Consider the following 23,933-nt stretch of genomic DNA (forward strand, 5'->3'; position numbering starts at 1 on the left):
AGATCGATCATTTAGATCGATCCAACCATCCAAACCCTTACTCCCCTCATCGCCGCCGCATCCACTCTCATCTTTCTCATCTCCGGTGAGTTCTCCGACAAGATCCTAGCTCACATCTACCTCTTTCATCTCGGATTTCTCACCCACTCTTTGCATCCACTTCTCTCCCTCCGATTTGGGTAAGATCCGAGATCTCACTTATGATTTAAGCTTCAATATGATGATTAGATGCTTTATATGTTGCATTATTGCCTTATACATGATTGAATCTCCATTTTTGAAGCTTTGAAGCATTGAGTTTCCATGTATATATATATGTGTGTATATGCTTCGTATATATATGTATGTGTTTGATCTATTTTGGGAGGATGGGCCATGATTGGGTGATGATATTTTTTGTTTTGTCGTGTTGATGGGCCCACGAACACGTTCGTATGGGCCCCATGCTTCCAAAGTCACAGATCTTTGACTGTTTATATTCATCGCACAATTCGATAGATCTAACTTGTACCTCAGATCGATCTTGAGAGATCGATCGAACTCATATCTCAGATCGATCGAAGTTGTGAGATCGATCTCACATATTTTCGATCGATCCAACTTTTGTGATAGATCTCACTTCTTTTTGTGATCGATCGAACTTCACAGATCTCACACACACACACTTCATTCTTCACATCTTATGTTCATGTTATCTCATATATGCCCAATGCCTGTGATATTCCACATTGGATGCATTTCATATTTACATTATTTAGCATGTTTCATATCCTGCCACTTGCTTAGATTCATGTCATATTTGTTTTGTCTATTTTTACTTGACATACATGTTTCTATATTGTGCTTAAACTTTCTTACTCTGGTACTGACTCCCATTGCAAGTTTTTCTTTTTCTTTTTGCAGGCCATGGTTAAGAGGAAGACCGTTGCCAATAGGCAACATGGACCCCACCAACATATCAGACCACGTACAGAGGAGCTAGCAGAGCCCTTTCATGCAGCCAGCACAAGCTACCCCACCTCAGTCACCATCTCATGAGCCTGAGGATGACCATATGCCATCCACCTCTGCGGCTCATCCTGCATTTACACCATCACCATCTCCACCGCATACTGGAGCTGAGAATTCACCAGCTCAGCCAACTCATCTAGAGCGTGATAGGCCCGTGCTTAGATATGCGCATATGACGGTTGACCATGAGTCAGTGTTCGACATAGCCTTTTTCTCTAGATCGGTGCTGACCCGATCAGCTTACCATAACATCATACAGAGGGGCCTGGCAGCTATTCTTGCCCCCATCACAGAGCCAGTCTACCCGCGGCTAGTACGGTTGTTCTACCAGAACCTCCGACCATCTTCGCGTACCACAACAAAGCTGGTCACTTCTGTAGATGGCCATCAGATGACCATCACAGTGGACTCACTAGCCCGCTCTTGCCACTGCCCACACCGCTATCCTCCGGAGCTTCAGGACACATATCCGAGGCTATACAGGCCTTCTTACGCCGACATGGCGGTCTTTCTTATAGGTCACCATACCAGTGGCGAGACCTTCGCCACTCGGACATTCCTTCCGGATGACCTTTGGTTTACTGATTCCGTGCTCTTCTAGAACATTTACATGGCCAGGCACAAGATTCAGCGGAGGGGGGATTATTTGACAGCCCTCTATACCTTCTACACTGGGCACTGGGTGTCCATTCCCACGCTCATCTGGAGTGATGAGGAAGCTATATGACGAGTACATCAGCAAGGAGATGCCCAGACGGGCTAAGTCTCTTCCATTCAGCCACCTCATCACCCAGATTTTGATCGATCAGCGCTACCTTATTCATCATTGGAAGCACCCCGAGAGAGGTTCATGTCACTTTCTGAAGAAGGATTGGACTAAGAGTTACAACGCCATTATCACTAGACTGCAGGACCACGCAGTAGTGGCTGCAGAGGAGTTAGAGGAGGAGGAGGCACAGGCAGAGGCACAGGCAGCAGCAGAAGATCCCGCAGCAGACGACGCATCAGTCGATCCAGCTGCTAATCATATAGATATTGACTTAGAGCGCCCTGCAGACGCCGCCGAGCAGTACTCTCCAGCTAGGTCGCCCATTCACGAGCAGGAGTAGACTCAGGAGCTTTCTTCTAATTCATCTATGCCTGAGGCTCCAGATATGACCCCCGGCTTTCGAGTACGCCTACAGACTCTTGAGGATGCTGTTGTTGCCATACGAGCTGATCTCATAGCCCACAGAGCTGATTTTGCTGCCTTCCGCATGGATGTCGCGACTATGTTCCGAGATCTATCCAGAGATATTCGTGGAGCCCGACCTGCCCATCCTACCTCATCCTCCTGAGTTCCCAGTTCCTTCTATCTCATGATCCCTCTTTCCTATTGATACTTTACTTTTGTCACTGTACATTATTGTTTTTGTAACTGGTCTGTCGGCTTAGATCTTTTGATGTACTAGTACTTTATATATATATATATATATATATATCTGTTTTTATTATGGATGTCATATATTATATTCTTATATCTGTATGTTTGACTCCATCAGGTGCATCACAGTGATCTTTACACTAGCATGTCCACTGTGCACTAATTATCCCATTTTGTTATCTGATGAGTTTATTCAAGTGCCAATTTTCAGGACCACAGTTCATCCCAAGTTTGGGGGGGCCATGCCACCCACTTCGGATACTTCAGTCCCGATCATTCTATGCCTTAGTTGCACTGGTATACTCTTTCCTTTGTTCTCTTCGCACATTGAGGACATTGTGCCATTTAAGTTTGGGGGGAATGGTGTTTTACAGTGTTAGTTTTAATTTCAAAATTTTGAGCATGACTTGTGTATTTGAGGGATATTTCTATGATTGGTCCATATCTAGCTATGATTTTGATCTTTTGAGGACTATATTGCTTAAAATTTAAAAATTGCTTGACTTGAGAGTCCAATACTCCTTGTATGCCTTATGGATGCCATTTAGGAATAAATTTTTTGAAAGATTGATATCTTGCTTGCACTTGTGGTCCACATCATCTTGATTTTGTGATTACTTTGAGATTCATTCTAGAATTCTACACTAGCACCGGCACACACTAACATTCATTTGTGGGGTACATGCTTTTGTTGATTATTGAATTAGTTATATCCCAATTGGACTAGTAGTGTATTGAAAGCTTTCAGTCTTGATAAAGGTGGATAACAACCCCTTTTCACTAAGTAGCCGGGATTCTAGCCTCATCAAGCACTGAACTTCTCGCGCCGAAAGGTGGAGGGCCCAAACTCTAGGTTAATAATTGAATACCAAAAAAAAAAAAAAAAAGTAATAAAAAGTGAAGACTTCTCCCAAATGGTGAGAAGTGGGAAATGATTAAATAGAGGTTGTTTTGATTTGTAGCCTAGTTGATTTGAGCTTATAAGTTCGTAGAGGTGTTTGAACGCCTAATGCCCTAAAGCCGTTTGGTTTGGGAGTCATTGACCTAACGCTCAACCTCATGAATCACTAGAAAGCTTAATAGATCAACACATTGCACCATGCTTCCATCTTTGATCCTTAAAAAAAAAAAAAAATCGAGTGAAAAGAATAAGCGCACCTAAAACAATAAAACTTAATAAAAGGTCCACTTTTTGTCTTGATGATCGATACTAGATTTGTGTGCTAGGTTGAGGGTAAGGATGTGATTAATTCTTTAGTTGGCTTAGATAGCAACACATTTGATGCTGATCCACTTAAAAAGGATTCTAGAGTTGTTTTGATTTGCATGATCATTTTCTTGATGTGTGGAGGACCACACTTGCTTACTTGATGTTGAGATTTTGAGAGATTGCTTGGAAAGGGTTAAAAAATTGCATACTTGAGGTAGTTTTCTCCCAATGCTTGTTTGCAATATTGGTGCCTCTTTTGAAAGAATGAGCTTAATGTTTGTGGGTACCATATCTGGAAACCCTCACGAGACTTCACTCATCCACTAGGGGTAACCTAGGGGTTTAAAAGGCTTGTTGCATATGATAAGTGCAATCGTGTTCCCTGCGAAAGTGGCGTATCCATTTATTATTTTCTAGTTCATAGTTGTATAGTTGTTCATTTCATTCCTTTACTTTCTAGTTCATTGCTAGGGACTAGCAATATTTAAGTTTGGGGGTGTGATGAGTGCTGAAAAGTGAGTATTTAAAACCCTTAAGCTTAGGCATTCTAGCACCTTTATCTATCTTACTTTACCGTTTTAGATTGATTTCGTATTATTTCCATTTTCAGGTATTTATCTCAAAAATAAGCTAACTCAGCCAAATAAGAGCTTAATTGAAGCAATTCTAGGATTAAACAAAGAAATGAGCAAAGTGGAGAAAGAAGGAAGCAAATGAAGCCAAAGGTGGGAAGCAGCAAAGTTCGATCGATCCAACTTTAAGGTTCAATCGATTGAACAATGATCGATCTCAGCACTTCAAGATAGATCCAAGCCTTGGCCCAAAAGCAAAAAGTCCAAAGTTCGATCGATCTAACACCACCCTTCGATCGATCGAACACTTTTGTCCTTATTTAAATGATTGATCCTATCCACAGCTGTACCACCCACTAACCACTTTTGTCTTTTTCCCAAAAATATCTCCCAAAATATCTCGGATTTGTCTTTTCCCAAAAAGCTCAACCAGTTGGATCAATCCAGCCTAAGTTCGATGGATCTTAGCCAGTTCGATCGATCCAAGTCCAAGGTTCGATCGATCGAACTTCCTCCAGTGCGAAAAAGTTAAATTTCCATCTCATTGAAATTTGTCCTTTATCCAATCATTAGAGAATATTCTGTGCACGACCCCAGCTCATTTTGGGTGTCATTTGACCTACCTATATAAGGATAAGGATTGTTTTTTACAAAAGGAGGCTAATATCATTTTCATATCATCTCTTGGAGAGCAAGCTTAGAGGAGGAGGCTAGAGACACCATTGGAGACTCTTCATCAACCAAGGAGTAGATTTCTTCCATGGAGTTAGCCCTTGAGGGTTGGAGCAACATCACCATGAGTGGCTAGACATCCTCTTGGGGCTAGAGTTAGCCCTAAGCATGCTTTTTATATCTTAATCTTGTGTATTATTGAGGGATTAGTGTTGTAATTAATGTTTTGACACTTTGATATATATAAATTTTGTTTATTCAATGATTTATGTGGTTTAATGCTTCCAATTGATCATTTCATTCTATCCATATGTCTATGTATGCTAGAATAGATGTTCATGTGCTTGTCTCTAGATTTTGTGTTATTGATGCATGTCTATGTGTATTAATGCTATAGATTTGGAGATTGTCAAAATAGAGTGCTTAAATGAATGCTCTTGTGATTCTCTTGATGGTTCATACTTATTCCTTGATGGATTGTGCCTCTCCCCTAGTTTATTTTCATGCTAGTAGTGTAGCTGTAGTGTAATGTTAAATGGGAGGACAATCCATACTTGTTGTTTGATGATCCAAGCTTTTGAATGCAAGTAGCATATGTTTTTAACATTGTGTTGTATTTGGATTGTGAGCTTAATGAAAGGATTAATGACTAGTTTTGATCTATTGTGCCTTTCACATATTGTTTAGATAATATATACTTCATTGCTTAGATATATTGTGCCTTTCGCATGATGTTTAGACAATACATGCTTAACTAGTCATCCTTACTTGTTGAATCAACCAAACACACACACACACCAATATTGCAACACACCATTTGCCCTCATTAGTCACTTATCAATGATATAGAAATGCATTGCTTGGTGGTGATCTCTAAACCCAAAAACTCTTCTCTCTCTTACTTACTCTTAATTGCATTCTTTTGTTATTACTTAATTCAATCTAGTTGCTCTCTAATCAACCAACCAACCAATTGTTTGATCACTCGACCTACTAACCCTAATAGCGATTCCACGACCTTGTTCGATCCTCACAACCCCTTGGGATGATCCCTACTCGCCCTAGCTATATTTTTAGTAAAGGTAGTAGTGACTTTTATAAATGTAAAACTCTTGGCCCTTGCCTTAATACACACTCTTTAAGCTTGATATGGTGTAGCGACCCTCACAAGGACCACATCAGATGTTAAATGGGAGGACAATCTATGCTTGTTGTTTGATGTTCCATACTTATGAAAACAAGTAACATATGTCTCTAACCTTGTGATGTGTTTGGATTATGAGCTTAAAGAAAGGATTAATGGCTTAGTTTGATATATTGTGCTATCCACTATGTTGCTTAGACAATATATACTTAATTAGTCATCCATACTTGTTGAAACAACCATACACACACACACTAATGTTATAATACATGTTTTCCCCCTCATTAATCATTCATTAAGGGTGTAGAAAAGCTATGCTTAGTGGTGATCTCTAAATCCCAAGATCTCTCTATCTTATTTTCTCTCCATTACATTTAATTGTTTACTTTAATTTAAATTGCATCTTAATATAATTCGATCACCAACCAATTTTTTGATCACTCGACCTACTAACCCTAATTTCGATTGCACAACCTAATACGACCCACCAATCCCTTGGGACGATCCCTACTCGCCCTAATTATATTTTTAGTGAAAGGTAGTAGTGACAAATTATAAATGTAAAACTTGGCCACACTCATCTTAGTTTAACGTCTCTTTTGCAAACTTTTGGTGCAACACCATTTCCCATTGTCACTATAGGAAATCAAGTGCAATATTTATGTCAATGTGATTTCTAAGGCAAGATAACAAATCAACACAAATATTTATTCAAATGATAATCACATACATTAATTCAATGTAAAATACATCAATTCAATGTAAATACTTCTAATTTATGAAACTGAATATATACAATAAAAATCCTCAAATTAAAATACAAATCAACAAATGTTTACTTGGTTTAGATTACATCAACTCCCTAGAAAGGGATTTAGCCTCTCATGGATATGGCAGCAACCTCCAGGATTGAAGAAGAGAAGGAAATCCTTCTTCTCACCATTGTTGAAAAAATCAGCTAAGAACCTTAAGAAAATCCTCTCCCTAACAATCTCTTTTCAAAAACCAAAACTAACTGACTTGATACAAGCCTTTGCCCCTCCTTTATCCTTACATGAGTTTTCAAATAAAAGAATTCGTTCAAAATTTGAATTTATGCTTAAGATAGAATAAAATCGGACTTAATTAAAATGGGGGCCCGTAGCCTTGCGTCCGGATGCGAGGTCCTGATGGTTTGGTGTCCGGACGCCATATCCTGCGTCTGGACGAGAGGTACTAAAGGTTGGCATCCGGATGCGAGGCATGCTTCTTTGGCTTCTTTTTCTTTCTTCAACTCTGGTTGCATCCATCGCCTATTCAGGTCATTTCTCCTTGAAAACCACTTGATATGTAGGCTCGATATGACTTGTGCCCCAAAAACCCTTAAAACCTTATTCTTATTCCTTTTTAGCAATAAGACTTGCAAAAACACAAAAACATAAAAATGCAGTTAATCTATAAATATAGATCAACTAATGGACTTAACTAATGCAATTAAGGGTGCTTAAATATGCATTATTTGACGCGTATCAAGTACTAATTCTGTGGTACAGGATTCTCTCTCTTGTGGTCTGGGGAAGGAGATTTCTCCTATTACCCGTCCTATTCTTCTCTTTGAAAATCACACTGTCCTGGAATCTCCTTCTCCATCCATGCAGGGTTCCTCTCTACCTTTGCAGGTTAGGCTCGTCGCCATCGCACTCAACCTCCCCTGCCAGAATCATCTTCAGAACCAGGTCCATGTAACCTTCCTTCTCCTGTGGCTCTTACCATTCCTGAGCATACATCCCATTATCCTACCCGTAATCATCACCCTCCTAATTGGTATGGTTTCTCTAGTAGCACTAACCGCCCTATTTCCCAGTATATCTCTTATGATGGTCTTTCAGGTGTATATAAATCATTTTTGAACAAGATTGGGACCGTTTCTATTCCTCGATCAGTGTCAAAGGCCCTCCAGATCTCAATTGGGTGTCTGCCATGACAACAGAACATAATAATACATGGGAACTTGTTGCTTTACCTACTGGGGAGAAAACGATTGGCTGCAAATGGGTCTTTAATGTGAAGTACTTAGCTGATGGTTCTATTGATCGGTATAAGGCTTGGTTGGTGGCAAAAGGCTTTACTTAAATTTTGGGCAAAGACTTTGGTGCTATCTTTGCTCTTGTGGCAAAGTTGATGTCTGTGCGACTGCTTATCACCTTGTCTGCTGCCCATTCTTGGCCTCTGCATCAGTTAGATGTCAAGAATGCATTCTTAATTGATTGATTGGTGGTGACTAGAGCGGGATATAGTGTGTTGCGTAGTTTAAAGTTAGATGTCTTATTTGGATGTAAGTCTAGTGGAATGGATGTTTCTGGAGAATGATGTTACTTCTATGAATGGATAGGTGTTATCGTGAGCAATGGCGTATTTGGTTCAGAACTACTTGTCCAATGAGTTTGAGTGGTTTGATTATTTGATCTTTGAACGATAATTTGAAGACTTGTATATTGGGTGTTTATTTGAACACTTGTGGATGTAGTTGATTACTTATTATATGGTCATGAAAGGAAGTTTATCCTCAGTATTGGGAGTCGATGATGCGTGATGAGTTTCTTAATTTTCTGATTTGCAATCGCTACTGTTGTAGGACTGTGTGACCATGTGATGTGTAGGACGATTAATCCTTATCGGGGATGATTTCATGTGTGCCCTTGGGACTCTGAGTCGGACTCGCGTGTTGGGATGTTGAATGGTTTTGCCACCGATATCCTTATGAGCACTTATGATGTTTGATGTTGACTGTGTGGAGAGTTGCGGGTTGGATCCACTTGGTAGGGAATCCAATAGTTTCACGGTGAAAGGTCTTATGAGGTTTGTACTTACATGGTTTTAGGATTCTGGATCACTCTTGATCATAAGTTGAATAGATTTGATCTCGTGTACGTGAGATAGATAGTGGGTTATTGTGATGATTTGGGTTGTGTGAGCTCCTTTAAAGATAGGTGAGTTTATGATTGGTTGACGAGGATCGTCATTTGGGGTTACATTATGGATTGGTGACTTTGTTCAAGGGATAATGTTTCTAATGGTCTTGATTGATTTGATCTGGGTAGAGTCACAGTGTTAGCATTAAGTATTTATGCTTTATGTGTTTACTCTTGGATGTGTGTGTGATGTCCTTGATTCAGATGAGTGATAATAGAGGACTTTTATCTGGTTCAGTGTGTGCCATTGTGTCCAGTTTGTTGTCTTCGAAGTGAGGCATGCGGATGACTAATAGTCATCAGTAATGTGAGGATGCGTTAGGTCATGAGCGTCGAATCGCAAATGACATTAGAACGTAGTCTTCGTGTGGTCTTGCTTCCGCAGTGCAGTGTATGGTGTAGGATACTTGGAGACGTACTCCGCTCATGGTAAACTATTGTCCTCTACTGGTGAGGTGACTTGATTTCGGGGGCGAAATTCTTATAAGTTGGGGAGATTGTAATATTTCTCATTTCCTTATTTTCCATTTTAGGGATTTTTTGATTTTTCGGATTATTTTATTTTTATTGTCTCGTTTTGCGTGCCTGGCACCTTGGGGTGTGTCGGGTGGGTTCTGAGAGTTAGTTGGGGCATTTCTTCAAGTTCGGAACTCTTAGAAATGCATTGTTGGCCATTTTAGTATTTTTTAATTTTTTGGCCGAGAGGTCACGGGCGGGACCCGCAACCGGATTTGTTATGCACGGGGATTATTTTTCAGGGCCATTGCATTTCATAGTATTTGTTTAATGCATTTTTATATGGCTAAGTGTTGTGACATGTGTATGTATATATGTTTATATTAAAGACAAAAGAAATATTTTGTTTGGGTAGACTCCACATGTTATAAGCTTATTACATATATCACACATGGCTTATTTCTTTGGCCATAACCTGTCTTTCTCTCTCTTGCAGCTTTTCTTTCTCTCTTAACAAGCCTTCTTTTTTCTTTTTCTTTCACCAATTCAAGCTTAGATCTCTTCTCCTCCATTTAGAATTTGATTTTGCCACCAAAAGTCAACAAACACGACAAGAGTTTCGATTTGATCGGAGCAAAGTTCGATTTGGGTTCTGGGGCTGATTTGGGACTTTTGCTTATTTCTTAAGGTAGGGGTCTCTAAGACACTCATTCTTTGATTTTAGTGAATTAATTCTATGAAATTTGATTAAAGCATGCCTAATTTATGATTCTTGATTATGGTACTTAAGGGTTGTAAATAGTTGAAATGTGATAGATAGAATTTATGTGTTAAATGTGTTGATGTATATACGTTTACTTGAATTGTTGTATAATACGTTTAATTTGTGTTAATATTTTGCAATATGACTTCTATGATGTGTTTAAGTAGTATGGCTATGTGTTAAATGCTATGTTGTGAAGAAGCATGTTTAGATGATGCTATTTCAAGCCTTATGTATTTAAAGTGCTGAATTTTGTGATACAAAAGCATTATGTATATTTTTTTAGAAATTTCTTACAAAGTATGTTATGTTGTAAAGGTTTGAAAGAAATGTACGAAATTTTATATCGTTATGGCATAGAAAGGCATAAAACATTCATGCATTGGGTAAGAAATGGGAAAAGTTGTTTAGAAAAGAAAATAAATTGTTTTTGGAAAAAGCTTTGAAAAGGAAAGATTTGGGAAATTGTTTGCAAAAACCCTATCGCCTAGGGGCTGCCTATCGAACCGTGGTGTTAATATGACCTAGAGGGAACTAGGGAGGGTCCTTAGCGTGGTTAAGATACCTAGGCCCAAATGATGCCCTAGAGTTGACTTGTAGTCAGGAATAGTTAGCCAATCCTTCTCTCATGGCGCCATAGAGCTGCTATTGGCCGGGTTGCATTAACAGTTTGAAATGGATAAATGGAAAAGTTTTGGAAATTGGGAGCAACATTGGCATATCATTGCATCCCATTGGCATGGTATGGCTTAATGATGGTTTAATTGATCTTATTGTTGTTGTATTTTCCCCAAAAATAGCATGAACTTTACTCCTAATTTCTATGCTTTGTTTGGATTCACGGGGTCATTAAGAGCTATGTTTTAGGCACCTCCTAATGAGCCGTTATGCTCACCCCTTATATTACCATTTTCAGGTCACAGGAAGGAGGTGGTAGACGACGCTCCTCTACAGGCTTAGGCAGAATTATAGGATTATTTTGTTACCTTTTGTAATCAAGTTTCATTTTGTATAGTTTTAGCTTAACGTATAAGCATTGTATATTTTGTGGCCTTGTAAATTTCAATTTTTGTTCCTTGGGCATGTATAAGTGTATTTTAAGGGATGTATGCTATGGATGAAATTCAGTTTGTTTTAAGGTTGTACATTTAAGAACTATGTTGATATATTTGGGATGGATGGAATGAAGATGGGTTATTTTGAATAATTGTATTAACGTTTATGATTATGGGATCTCATGTTTTATTGCTGTGAGTTGGGACAGGTTTTCAGTTTACCTTGGCTCACATTTGAGCTAAGTTATGTTCCGAACCTTGGATGCATCATCTTGCTGTTCCCATTCAATTTTTGTACCTGTTGGCCGGCTGGTAAGGCTAGCTAGCCGACCAATAGTGCACTTCGAGGCTAAACAGTGAGTTGGGTTTCTGAAACCATCGTTACGGCCGGCTGACTAACTCAGTCAGCCGACCAACCTTTCAGTTTTAGCCGGCCGACGTTGTTCCACCCTTATCCACTTGTGACCCTTTTTAGATGACCTCGGGTTCGGGTAAGGACCCGGATAGCGATTCGGACCCCGTGTTCGGGTCGTTACAATTTGTTCTTCAACTTATCAAAAGCATTCTGACAATGCTCATCCCACACAAATGGTACACCCTTCTTAGTCGGATGGGTGAGTGGTTCTACTATCTTTAAGAACCCCTAGATGAACTTGCGATAATATCTTGTCAATCCTAGAAAACTGCGAAGCTCCGTAGGTGAAGTAGGTTGTTCCCACTCTAGAACTGTTGAGACCTTGGCTAGATCTACCGTTATCCCCTTCTCTAATACCTCGTGACCCAGAAACTTCACTTCTAACTTCGAGATGGTCATTTTGGATATAAATTTGACCCTATTTGGATTTAAACTGAAAAGGTTATGGTCGTCCACAGTTAGGAACTAAAGCTGAGACTCTCTAAAAACTGCAACCAGTTCCGAGTGATGAAACCGGTTCCATTTGGATAATAGCCAATTTTTGGAACCCAAAATGCATTATAACTGGTTCCGAGGGGCGGAATCGGTTTTATTTGGCTAGAATGTATAAAAATGGCCCTAAATAGCTCATTTTGAGTGTCAAGGCCAATGTGGACCACTTTGGTCCCATTGGAGGTTTTCAAAGGATTTTAAAAACTTGTAATAGCCATCCTAGACATAATAATCTTTCCGAGAACAATTAAACCATAGCACATTTAGGTACATACATTAATCAAAATGATCACATTAGCATTCATTTACACATCCAACTCCTAAATAGATACAAATGGATCCCAAAATGAGTTGTGGGCACACACACATGCCAAAATACTTAGAGTTGGCCAAAAGTATACGATTACATAATCATGTTTCCTCTTAGCATGAATTCCATCAAGTTTACATAAATGTACACATGAAGCAACTTAATACAAGGTAATTCTTATGATGAACTAGAAGTGTCAAAACCGTGGTTCGAAAGCTAATCCGTCTAACTCAAGTGTGTGAAGGTGGGTCATCCACAATTTTCTTTCCGGCACCTGAAAATGTTAATATAATAGGGCGAACGACACTCGCTCAATAGGGATGACTTAAACATGTCTCCTAAGGCCACGGGAATGGCATATTAAAGAAGATGGAGTAAGAAAGAGGTATCATACTCTATGGGGGGAATCCAAAGAAAAACTACAAGTGAGCATTTAATGACATTGAGAAGTAAAGGAACGAATAATAAACAAACACACACAGTAATTGAGTCCAAAGCATCGCGAATGCCATATGCCTTGAGTATGTCCACACACGCTGACCATGTTACGCACACTTAACTTAATCTCAACACCATATTCATTACTACCAACTAATGCAACTCTCACCAAGACCATCAACACGAATCAATCCAACTCACACTAATATTGTTAACCTGACTCGGTAAGGTGTCCGCCTACACCGAGGAGAAATATGGTATCTATCTTGGCATAGAATCTTCTAACGCCATTTAAGGCCAAGAATACCTAACATAAGCCATCTGGAAATGGTATCCGCCGACATTCCGGTTTTAAGTCATCAATTCTCCCATAACCTTTGGGACATCTGATCCCACACTACACATGAGCAACGATGCATATGATAACTTACACTATAAATTATCACTAGGGGCTTCACATCATCAACTAATTCGACTATACATGCATTTCAACTTCAATTTAGACATTTAGCTTCACATTGGCAATTTATTATACATATAGAAAGGTTGTACACAAAGAATTCTAATATATTCAAGTACTTAAACTTGGCAATTTCATTAATACACATTCACGTTCTCTAGAATAGCATACTAGCGCTAATTTTGTCTCATAATCAACACGTAGAACATACCAATTTCCTAGTCATCATACTAAAACACATGGTTTAAACTAATTAGGCATAGTGGCATGCTAACTAATTTTACCCAAAGCTAAACATCACAAGTACCATTGAAATTCATCAATTTTATTATGCTATAACATGTAAAAACATATAAATACTCACAATAACGTAAGAATTCATGGGTTAGGCACCCTTACCTCGCATCCAAGCAAAACCCTAGTTTGCTCCAAGGTTGAAACCCCACCAAATTGAAGGCTAAAACCATCAAAATAAAGAGGAAGAGTATAATATATATCAACTTTTCCTTTTGAAGACACCCCAAAATCCAAGCTTTAGCCTAGGTTTGAAATTCCCATGTGCTTCAATGCTTGCAACATTGGTACCAAATGGAAACCTTTGTGTTGTAGATCAAACTTCTTAACTACCACTTTGGCCTAAGTGTAAATACAATCACTCCCATGCCATTTATATGAATTTAGCCACGTAAACATACACACACACACACACATTAATAAGAAAAATAAGAGAATATAAATAAAGTCAAAACTTTTCTGAGCACGAAAACATGGCCCTAGGCCGCACACAGGACCTCCCGGGCACGAAAATTGAAAATGTCTAAAATGACTCCATATGAGTTTCCCCAAATAAATGCTACAAACAACTCCCAAAACTCCACGGCTCGTGTCCCCACACATAGAAAAAATAAAAATGCCAAAAAATTGTAAAGTAAACTGGACCTTATATTTTTCTACAATGAAAAAGATGAATGTAGTGATGAAATGAGCAAAAATAATTATTTATATAAGATGAAAAATATAGTCATTATAAATATGGTCGTTATAAATACAATTAAAAAATAAAATTTATTAAAAAAATTAAAATATTAATATATTTAGAGATCAGAAACGCACTATTTTGGATAGTCCAAAATGCTCACGGGATCTTAAAAATGTTAATGTGATTCTTACAAAATATTGACATGACAAATTTAAATTGTCAAATTTTTGAAATACCATTGAAATTGCTCTATTAGAGAAACCATCCATAAAAAGAAAATCCCAGCCGATGTAAAGTAATTTACCTTATCTATTTTTTAATTTCTTAATTTATTTTTAAGGGTATGCCCTTCGTACTTAGGGTGTGCTTGGTTGGGTTGATTTGGAGGGATAGAGAGAGAAAAAACAAAGAAGAAAGGATAGGGTGGGAGTGCGTTTGGGTGGGTTAAGTGAAGAGAAAATAGAGGATAGAGATCTCTCATTTGGTTTCTCTCTCAATTTGAGAAGTTAAAGAGAAAAATGATAATGGAGTAAGTGATTAATTGGTAATACTAAAAATACCCTCTACAAATCAATATACAAAAAAGTTATTCTATTTATGTTCTAATTTTGTTTTCACCCATTATTTTTATTTTTTATTTTTTACTTTTGTTTTTACCCATTCCTTGAACTATAAAGAAACATTCCAAAATATTGAGATTTTAAAAATGAATAATGTGTGAAGTGATCATGAATGGCTAAGACAATAAGTTAGTCACTATTCTTTTCTTTCTTTTCTTTTCTCTCCTCTATCTTATCCAAATAACAATAATTATCCCTTCTTTTCTTTTCTCCCATATCTATGCAAACACCAATAAAAATTACTACTATCCTTATTTTTTACTCATTTCATTTCTCCCTGTCAACCCAAACAAACCCTTAATTTTTGTAAATTTTTTTTTTTTTTTTTCTTTCAACCTGGTTACTTTTTTTGTATAAAAATGCTCCAAGAATAACACTGTGACTTCCTCTCCATCGTCCTCTACAGTGAAGAGAGGACTTCAAACTTGAATATCATCAATCTGCACTTCCAAATAATCCAGTAACACACTGATCGTCAACTCATCACCACTATTTCTCGAAATGGAAACTCATGAAAACTCTCCTCCCGAGAAACAAGAACCACCGCCAAAAACCCCATCGCCACCGCCGCATCAACCCCATGCCGGTGCCACAAATTGCACCAACTGCAGCGGCCCCACCCCCATCTCCTTCCCGCCACCTCCAGCATGGTCCGACGTCTCTCCGCCGACCACCTACCGCCCCATCCGCGCCCCAGCCATCAACCTCCCACCAAACTCCAACTCCATCATGCTGGCCCCCGTCCCACAACCCCAGAAAGTCCCCATCGTCTCTCCTCCCTACCAATTCCAGACCCCAACCAAGAAAATCCACTCCCCAGACGACCTCCGCCACTTCCACGGCTCCGATTCCGGCAACAACTTCCTCGGCTTCGTCGTCGCCCTCAGCGATTCCATCCGCAGTCACAAGATCTCCGATTCTTGCCACCAATCCACCACTATCAATTCCATTGTCTCCATCATCGAAACCCTAATACAATCCGTCGACGACATTCCTCCGCTCCCACAATCCTCCCGGTACGGCAATTTGGCATACCGAACTTGGCACAATCACATGGTCGAAAATGCCGAGTCGTTCATGCTCCGATTCCTCCCGGACGATCTCCGATCCGCCACCGTCGAGCTCATCCCATACTTCGCCGACAGTTTTGGGAATTCAAGCCGGATCGATTATGGTACAGGCCATGAAACCAATTTCGCTGCTTGGTTGTATTGTTTAACAAGGTTAGGGGTTATCTTAGAAGAGGATTACCAAGCTGTTGTGTCTAGGGTTTTTGTTAGGTATCTTGATTTGATGAGAAAGTTGCAGTTGGTTTATTGTCTCGAGCCTGCAGGGTCACATGGTGTTTGGGGACTCGATGACTATCATTTCCTACCATTTATATTCGGTTCTTCGCAGTTGATTGGCCACAAATACATGAAACCCAAGTCAATTCATAATGAGGATATACTCGAGAACTATTCGAATGAGTATCTTTATCTTTCGTGCATTGCCTTTGTCAAGAAGGTGAAGAAGGGGCCGTTTGCTGAGCACTCGCCGTTGTTGGATGATATCAGTGGCGTGGCGACCTGGAACAAGGTGAATAGTGGAATGTTGAAGATGTATAAGGTGGAGGTGTTGGAAAAGGTCCCTATCATGCAGCATTTCTTGTTTGGTTGGCTCATCAGATGGTATGCCTTAGTCTCTGTTCTTTAATTATTGTTTTATCTATGGATAATAAGCACTGTATCTTTTGTGTAGCTTTTGCGGGTTGCGTTACGCTATTGAACGCTTGCTAATACAACATTACTTATCAAAAAATAATAATAATCACTCTGTAATTTTCACGTGTATCGATTTGTTGTTTAGGAAATCAGGTGGTTTCGGAGATTTTATTCACTACAACCATTTCATTGATGAGGTGGTGAAAAGGACAGTTACTATTGTAGGTCCACTTTGCTTTGGTGGAGTGTTTGTAGCCATCCATTGCACCATGTCATTGTTGCAATGGTTGTAAGGAATAATTTCTTGTGGTTTCGGGCTTTTCAAGTCAGATGGAGTAAAAAAATTAAAAGTCTTATATATTAAGGAATTAATTTTGTCAGAAGAAGTTTAATTTGATTGGATGTTGTAGCCCTTTTTCATATCCAGGTTTGATTTTATGCAAGTAGATTGGTAGGTAGTCATTCCTAGCATGAGACTTTCCTATTTTCCTATATATATATTATATCTTCACGAACGTTGCCTTTTACCTTTGACAATATATTTTTGAGCAGTTTACCTTTCATCAATCCTTGGGGTTAGTTTGGTGACTGAACCTCTACCAGAAGGCTGGGAATGTTATAGTATGATAAAGAGACTTTGTGATTGAATCTAATCCAATGATGTGGAACAAAGAGGTTTTGGTGATCTTAGTTTCTCTAAGAATGATCTTTTCAGGAAGATCGATGTAATTGACATGGTGGAGGACTAATTTAAATCATTGGAGCAGATGTGGATTAGAGGATTTTTCTTGAAAGGCAAGCTAGGAGTAGTTGCTTGGGAGAGGAGATCAAAAGAAGGGAAAAATGGAGGATTGGATGAATTAAGGAAGGGGATGGAAAAACTGAACTCTCATGTTAGGAATTACCATCAGGTGGTGTTGTAAAAATTAAGGTTTCTAGTTTTTTAAAATCATCCTAAACATTTCTAGGTTTTCAAATCTGTTTCGAAGTGTGTTTAGAATCAAACCAGGTTTAGAACACTTTTGTAGTCTTTTTTATTCAGTTTTGTAAAAGAGATACAAATGATACATAAGACAGTTTTGCAAAAAGAAGAGTTCTGTCATTTGTGACTGGTTGAATAATTGAAAGAAAAATGATATTTACCTTATACTGGCTTTTAAAAAAAATCTCACTACAGTTGTTCAACTACATTAGCAAGGAAAAAAAAGTCAAACTTGTGAATTTTAGTAATGTTCATATTAGAATTTCTAAAGAACTCGGAAAATGGTCCTTCCCAATTAGGGGACCATTTGTGGTCGAACCTAGTTATGTTCTTACTCAATACAAGACAAGCACAAAAAAGGCAGTCCTAGGTAAGTCGACCTAAGATTCATTAAGTGAAAGACGCTAAACAAATAGTTAGAGATGCTGATCTTTTTTTTGTTCTTTGTTATTTTGTTTATAAATTAACTGAATATTAGTAATTATAATTTAAAATCAAACTTTCAAAGCAACTGTGTCATGATTTAGGTTAATAACTACCAATAATGTTTTATGATAAAAATTATAACATGTTGTCATAAAGATTATAAACTTTTCTCGCCTTTTGGGTTACTTGGGGTTTGTTTGGGTTAGTTAAAACTTATACCAATATCCCACCCGTAATAAATTTAGATGTAGTCCAATTAGAGAGCTATATATGGATAGGAGCATGGCCATGGAAAACTGCCAAATGGGCAATGACGTGAATTAATCCAGAAGAAGATATGATGGAAGCATGGGTGGTTAGTGTTTAGTCTACATAGCAGCTATTTCTATTGAAAGTGGGTTGCAAGGTGGGCTCTTTGCAAAACGTAAACGCAAATCAGGTCCTATCATTATGGAAGTGGGTCCAAGAGGTTACAAGTCATGCGCTGCAACGTGGGACACGTGCCCACTATTGGATAAGTTACCTAGTGAGCAAGTAAATGATGGAATGGTGGCTGATTTTCAGCATATCATGGGTGGTTATTACTAACAACTACCTACACTTGAAGGCCATAAAACTGAGTACTTGGGATAAGGTGGGCGTGCCAGAGTAAAGAAGGATGACAAACACTGAATTCCTATGCTTTGGTCAAGTAGCCTAGAACGCGATTGTTAAGAAGAAGATATTAGACTTCTCGTAAAGTTAAAATGCCTTGTAAACAAGGACTTTTTAGATTGCAATTCAGAATCGAGTTTGTTGACCGATTAAGAATTGTGATAAACTAAGGAATCAAAGTGCATGCGGAATTAAAGTACAAGTAAATTAAAGAATCGAAAGGATTGCAATGGAAACATGTGTCCATTGCAGCCCATGACTTTTAACCTCTTGAGCCCAATAATAGAACCTGATTTGTTCATATGTTCTACGCCTGCCATGTGTCCAATTCATATAGCAACTAGCGCATTAGTTTAGCAACTAAACATCCCACTTTCCATATTTTCAGCAACTAAAGAGCCCTCCTTGCAGCTCACTTTCCATAGAAATATTTGCCAAGTGTCAAGGTATAAGAACTTTTAGACCAAACACAAACCAACCACCCATGCTTCCATTCATGTGTCTTCTTGTGAATCAGTTTTTCATGTGGTGGTTTTTCATGGCCCACACTTCCATCCATTTAAAGCTTTCTAATTGGCTCACGTCGATGTCCAGGTGGCTGCCACTTTTAGGTGTGAACATTCAGATTCTGAGATTTAAACACAATCCCAGTCTCGAGTACTTTGCTCACACTTGTAAAATTTTCAGGTGGGACTCAGGTTAGTCCCACCCCTAGTACTGTGCAGTGATAAGTAAATTCACTCCCACTTTAAAGTTTTGAATCATTTTAAGTGACTTAAGTGGTATCCAAGTTTAAGGTATCAAGCACACTCAATTAGAGAATTGATTTGTTTAAATTTAAGTACTTAATTGGGTTATTAAGTCCTGACATGAGTAGTTGTCATCTTCTATTCTACTGTACTTAAAGTCATATAAAAGGTTGCATGTTTGTTGTTATTTTCATGATTGGTGAGTTTTTTTTTTTAGATGTTATCACTTAAAACTTTTCTTTTTTTCTTTTTGGCTAGTTGTCAACTGTTTGCTTGAGTGGTATTATCTGCCCATTGTTTCAAATAATGGCGCTATTCGAAGGTATAACAACCATTACTTGACAATAATGCTAATACTGTTATAATATTCGCTTTCCTCCTAGTTGTATTGATGGGTTTTAGAATCATTACAGTTCCATAATGGACCATGACAAAATTTTAACAGCCATTCGGGCTCTGTAACAACCAATTCGACTTGTGAGTTTATAAACTCTCTCTCTGCTCTGCTCTCTCTCTCTCTCTTCCCTTATGCAGATTTTAAACTTATTCTATCTTGTACCACTTCTAGAATAAAATATTTAGCCTCAAAGATTTCTAAAACACAATACAAGGCTACATCTTGAAACAAAATCTCCTAGGAGTTCATCCAATTGGAAATTTAAAATTTTTAAATAATTTTCCCATTCTCTACTTAGATTTGAAATAGATACTGTTTCATGTTAGATGTAGATATATTGTTGGTAGGAATTGCTAAGAAGCTTTCGATCTACTATTCTATCAATATTGTAGATTTATAAAATTATGTTCTTTTGTATTCTACAATTATACCTCTTATAAGTCGTAATTTATTAATATTTTATTTTGTTATTAAACTTAAACTATTTTTATTTTTCTAATTTTTATTTATTTATGTTAATTTTTATTACTGTATTCTTGTGATTTATTTTGTTATTATAATAATGATTAAAATAGTACATATATACTATAGTACAATTAATTGAATTTTTATATTAGAGTGTTAGTAATACTATATTAAATTACTAATTAAGTAATTGGCAAATATGACGTGGCATTTCACTTAGATCCCTTCCGTTATCTAGCAGCTAGGACTGCTAAATGGAAAATTTTGAAATACTGATTTGCCTTTCAGTTGTTGAATAAGACAGAATTGGCCTTCGAATGTTTTGAAAAATTACAATTTTGTCCTCTTAGTAGGGTCAAACCAAAAGGCCCACGGTTGCCTTAATTTCCTTCTCTCTCTCTCTCTCTCTCTGTGTGTCTAAATAGACCCAGAGCTTTCTCTCATTTTGTTCTCTCTCCAACCACGATTACCCACCCACTATCTCATCAACTAATTTCCTTTTTCAAGGATTGAGTTGCATTCTCCCTCCTCTCTCTTATTCTTCTTCTTCAATATCTAAACTGTAATTGAATGAGAGTGGTCACAGCCGCCATTGAAATAGCTTATCAGCTCTGATCGTTTCCGGCAACCTAAACCTATCCAAATACAGTAAACAAACAAAGGAGAACCTTGTGTATTGTGTAATCTCATCGAATGAGAATCCAAAAGGAGAAACTCTTCACAATCTCTATCTAATATATACCCAAACACACACACACACACACACACGCATAAATTTAATAATTATGATATTCTGCTATTGATTGTTTCGCTACCGTATGAAAAAGTTGTTCCCTCCATATAAAACATATAATAAAATTGAGCAATGAACCCGAATATTGCCATGAAGGACACTTACATTCGCACACTCTTATTCTCACTGCACTCATTGCTGCCCAGTGAAATAGAGAGTTCATGTATGGATTCCTTTCAAGAGCATGAGATAGGCTATTGAAAGTTGGATGCACTGTAAATCTATCACAATGAACTGGGTTCTAGAATCATAAAGGAATTCAACATCTATTGTGTCAATTTGCCAAGATGTTAAAATTGCACCATTGTCTTTTCACAATATTTTGATTCACAAATCAACCCATATTAAATGATTGAACATTTCACTGAACCAAAAACACAATCATTGCAATCATCATTGCCCGTGAGACACCATCACCAACGGAAAGATACAATAAACCACACATGTTTCGCCGTAGAATCCAACTGCCGCTGCCCCATCATTGCCACTCTGGACAATTTTGTCAAGTAACATGTGAAGAAGAAATCCAACCGCCGCTGCCCCATCATTGCCCACTCTGGACAATTTTGTCGAGTAACATGTGAAGAAGAAATCCAACCGCCGCTTGATGGTGGTAGTGGTGGAGAGTGGTGGTAGTGGTGGAGAGTGGTGGCAGTGGTTGGTGGAGAAGATAGATAGTAGAGAGTATGGAGGTTTGGTGGCGACAGCAGTGGAGAGTTTGACCAAAAAGAGAAGGGGTTGGAGTGGTGGGCAGGTGGAGAGAAAAAGGTTTGTGAATTGATATTATTGTAGAGGCGTTTTAGTCATTTTTAAGTGTGTGCTTGGGCGAGAGAAGTACTAGGATGGGTGACGCCCTGGGAAGTCCTCATGTTGCACCCCCTTTAAACTTATCAAAAAAAATTGTCATTTCAATTTGTAAGATTTTTTTTTTTTTTTGGGGGGGGGGGGGGGGGGGGGGGCGTAGAATCAATAAGGGAGGGTCAGTGTAAGTAAGGTCATTCTCGGCCACTGTGTAGTTAGGACAAACCTCACTAGGTGCAAGCAAGGACGGAGGCAGCTAATGCCCACAGGGGGCAGCTGTCTCCCCTGACTTTTTTTTTTCCTTTGGATTTCATATATGTATTTTCTTATAATAGGACAAAATGCCCCATGTATTTTCTGTAATATCACGAAATGCCCCCCAGTTTTGCTGTTAGCCATAAACCAAGGGATGTGCCCCTCCTGAACCCAAATCCTAGCTCCGTCCCTGGGTGCGAGTATAATTTACCTAATTCTCAATCATGTTTGTTATGCCCCAACTGTTACGAGGTTTCTTAAAAGCTTGCTCCCTTACTCAAAGCTGTTGCTCATTGACTGAAACCTATGTTCTCACGCTTGTGGTGCAGTCTATAGATATAGGATTTCATACTATAGTCGGTTTTTTATTTGCATTATTAGTTATTACTTATTATACTGTCATGTAATGGGTCGGCATAATATTGACTTTCTTTGGCTCGTGTTAAAGAGATTTCTGATTGTTTTATTGGTTTTCCTTTTTCAGGGACTAGCATATGAAGTCATACAAAATCTGCATTTTAATACTGCTCAAAAAATGTGCTAGATGCATTTTTTCTTTTGCCCGGATTTTAACTGTCTGTTTAAGGTTTAATGCTATCTTCATTCACTTCCTTCCAGATAACAGGGTGCAGGGTTGAAGTCTCAGTTAGGATGTAGTTTTATGTCATAGTTTATATATATAAAACTTTTTTGTACCAGATAAGGTAGTAAAATAGGTTTATTATTGCAGTGGTTTTTGTGATACGTACTTTTCTTTTGTTGCTGTATTGAGGAAAACAGTCTCTCTATCTCTCTCTTTGGCTGGTATGGTGTATTTAACTCAATTTACGCTTTGCAACAATTTTGAAGTGGTTCTCCACCAGACATCGCTTTATTGGTGCTGTTAAGAATAAACTAGTACTTTGTTTTATATGCATTTAAGTCCTCGCTTCTCTAATCTTTTAATTGGCCATGCAGACTCGCGTTACAGAGATGCAATCTTATGTTTTAGATAAAATGGGAATCAATTGTTGTCCAGCAGTTTAATGGTATTAGATTGAAATTTTCCATTAAAAATTTTATGTGTTCCTACAGCACAAGTAATGAGTTGATTTTGCTTGGCACCTTTCATTTTAACCGGTAAGGCTACAATTTCATTCAAAGGCAAATTTGAGACCAAAATCTTTTGGGATCAATATCTAGTATAGTCTTTGCACTTGTTGAAAAAGTACAAACTACTAAATAATTATTCCAACTTGTTTCCCAAAAGGGGGGTAAAGAATTAGAGAGCATGACTAAGTAGTGGTGTTTTTGGGTCTTACATAGTTTTATTACTTCAGTATTCGACGGCGAGGACGGAAGAGAAATAAGAACCCTAAGACAGTGGTGGTTCCCAGCTTCATCCTATCGTTCTAAATCTGGCTACTGCTGCTCCCACTAGTAGCCGCAGATTTCGGATATTTTCACCTCTAATTAATTCTTATACTAGTCTTGCACACCTAAATTATGTGTTTATGGTTAGAAGTTAATTCAAATTTTATTTCAATCTCAACTCTTTTTTATTTATTTATGTTTTTGGTAGGTATTCTCAATCTCATCATCTCTTCGGTTAGAATAGAAATTAAAATAAAAAGATAAGATAAAATTAGATTTTTTTTTTAATTACCGTTTCTTATCAGTTTGGTTACATTTTGTGCATAATTAAGGGAGTTGTCATCACCCAACATTGTTTTGCCTTTTGTTTATATCCCCTAATTT

General features: G+C 38.1%; 1 protein-coding gene across 2 annotated transcripts; it reads left to right on the top strand.

The window, feature by feature from the left end:
* Nucleotides 1-15,335: 15,335 nt before the first annotated feature.
* On the top strand, nucleotides 15,336-23,106 carry LOC132303299 (uncharacterized). 2 transcript variants are annotated; one of them, XM_059800515.1, is made up of 3 exons: nucleotides 15,336-16,641; nucleotides 19,744-19,807; nucleotides 22,681-23,106. In XM_059800515.1, the coding sequence occupies exons 1-2, from the start codon at nucleotides 15,473-15,475 to the stop codon at nucleotides 19,760-19,762; spliced, it is 1,188 nt and encodes a 395-aa protein (XP_059656498.1). In that variant the 5' UTR covers nucleotides 15,336-15,472; the 3' UTR covers nucleotides 19,763-19,807; nucleotides 22,681-23,106. The 2 variants fall into 2 exon arrangements, with proteins under 2 accessions (XP_059656498.1, XP_059656499.1); XM_059800516.1 differs by lacking the exon at nucleotides 19,744-19,807 and having other exon boundaries at nucleotides 15,337-16,641.
* Nucleotides 23,107-23,933: the final 827 nt, after the last annotated feature.

Source organism: Cornus florida, unplaced genomic scaffold (assembly GCF_030987335.1).
Source record: "Cornus florida cultivar Cherokee Brave unplaced genomic scaffold, ASM3098733v1 CherokeeBrave_3.0.0_Hap2_Chr04, whole genome shotgun sequence".
Lineage (NCBI taxonomy): Eukaryota > Viridiplantae > Streptophyta > Magnoliopsida > Cornales > Cornaceae > Cornus > Cornus florida.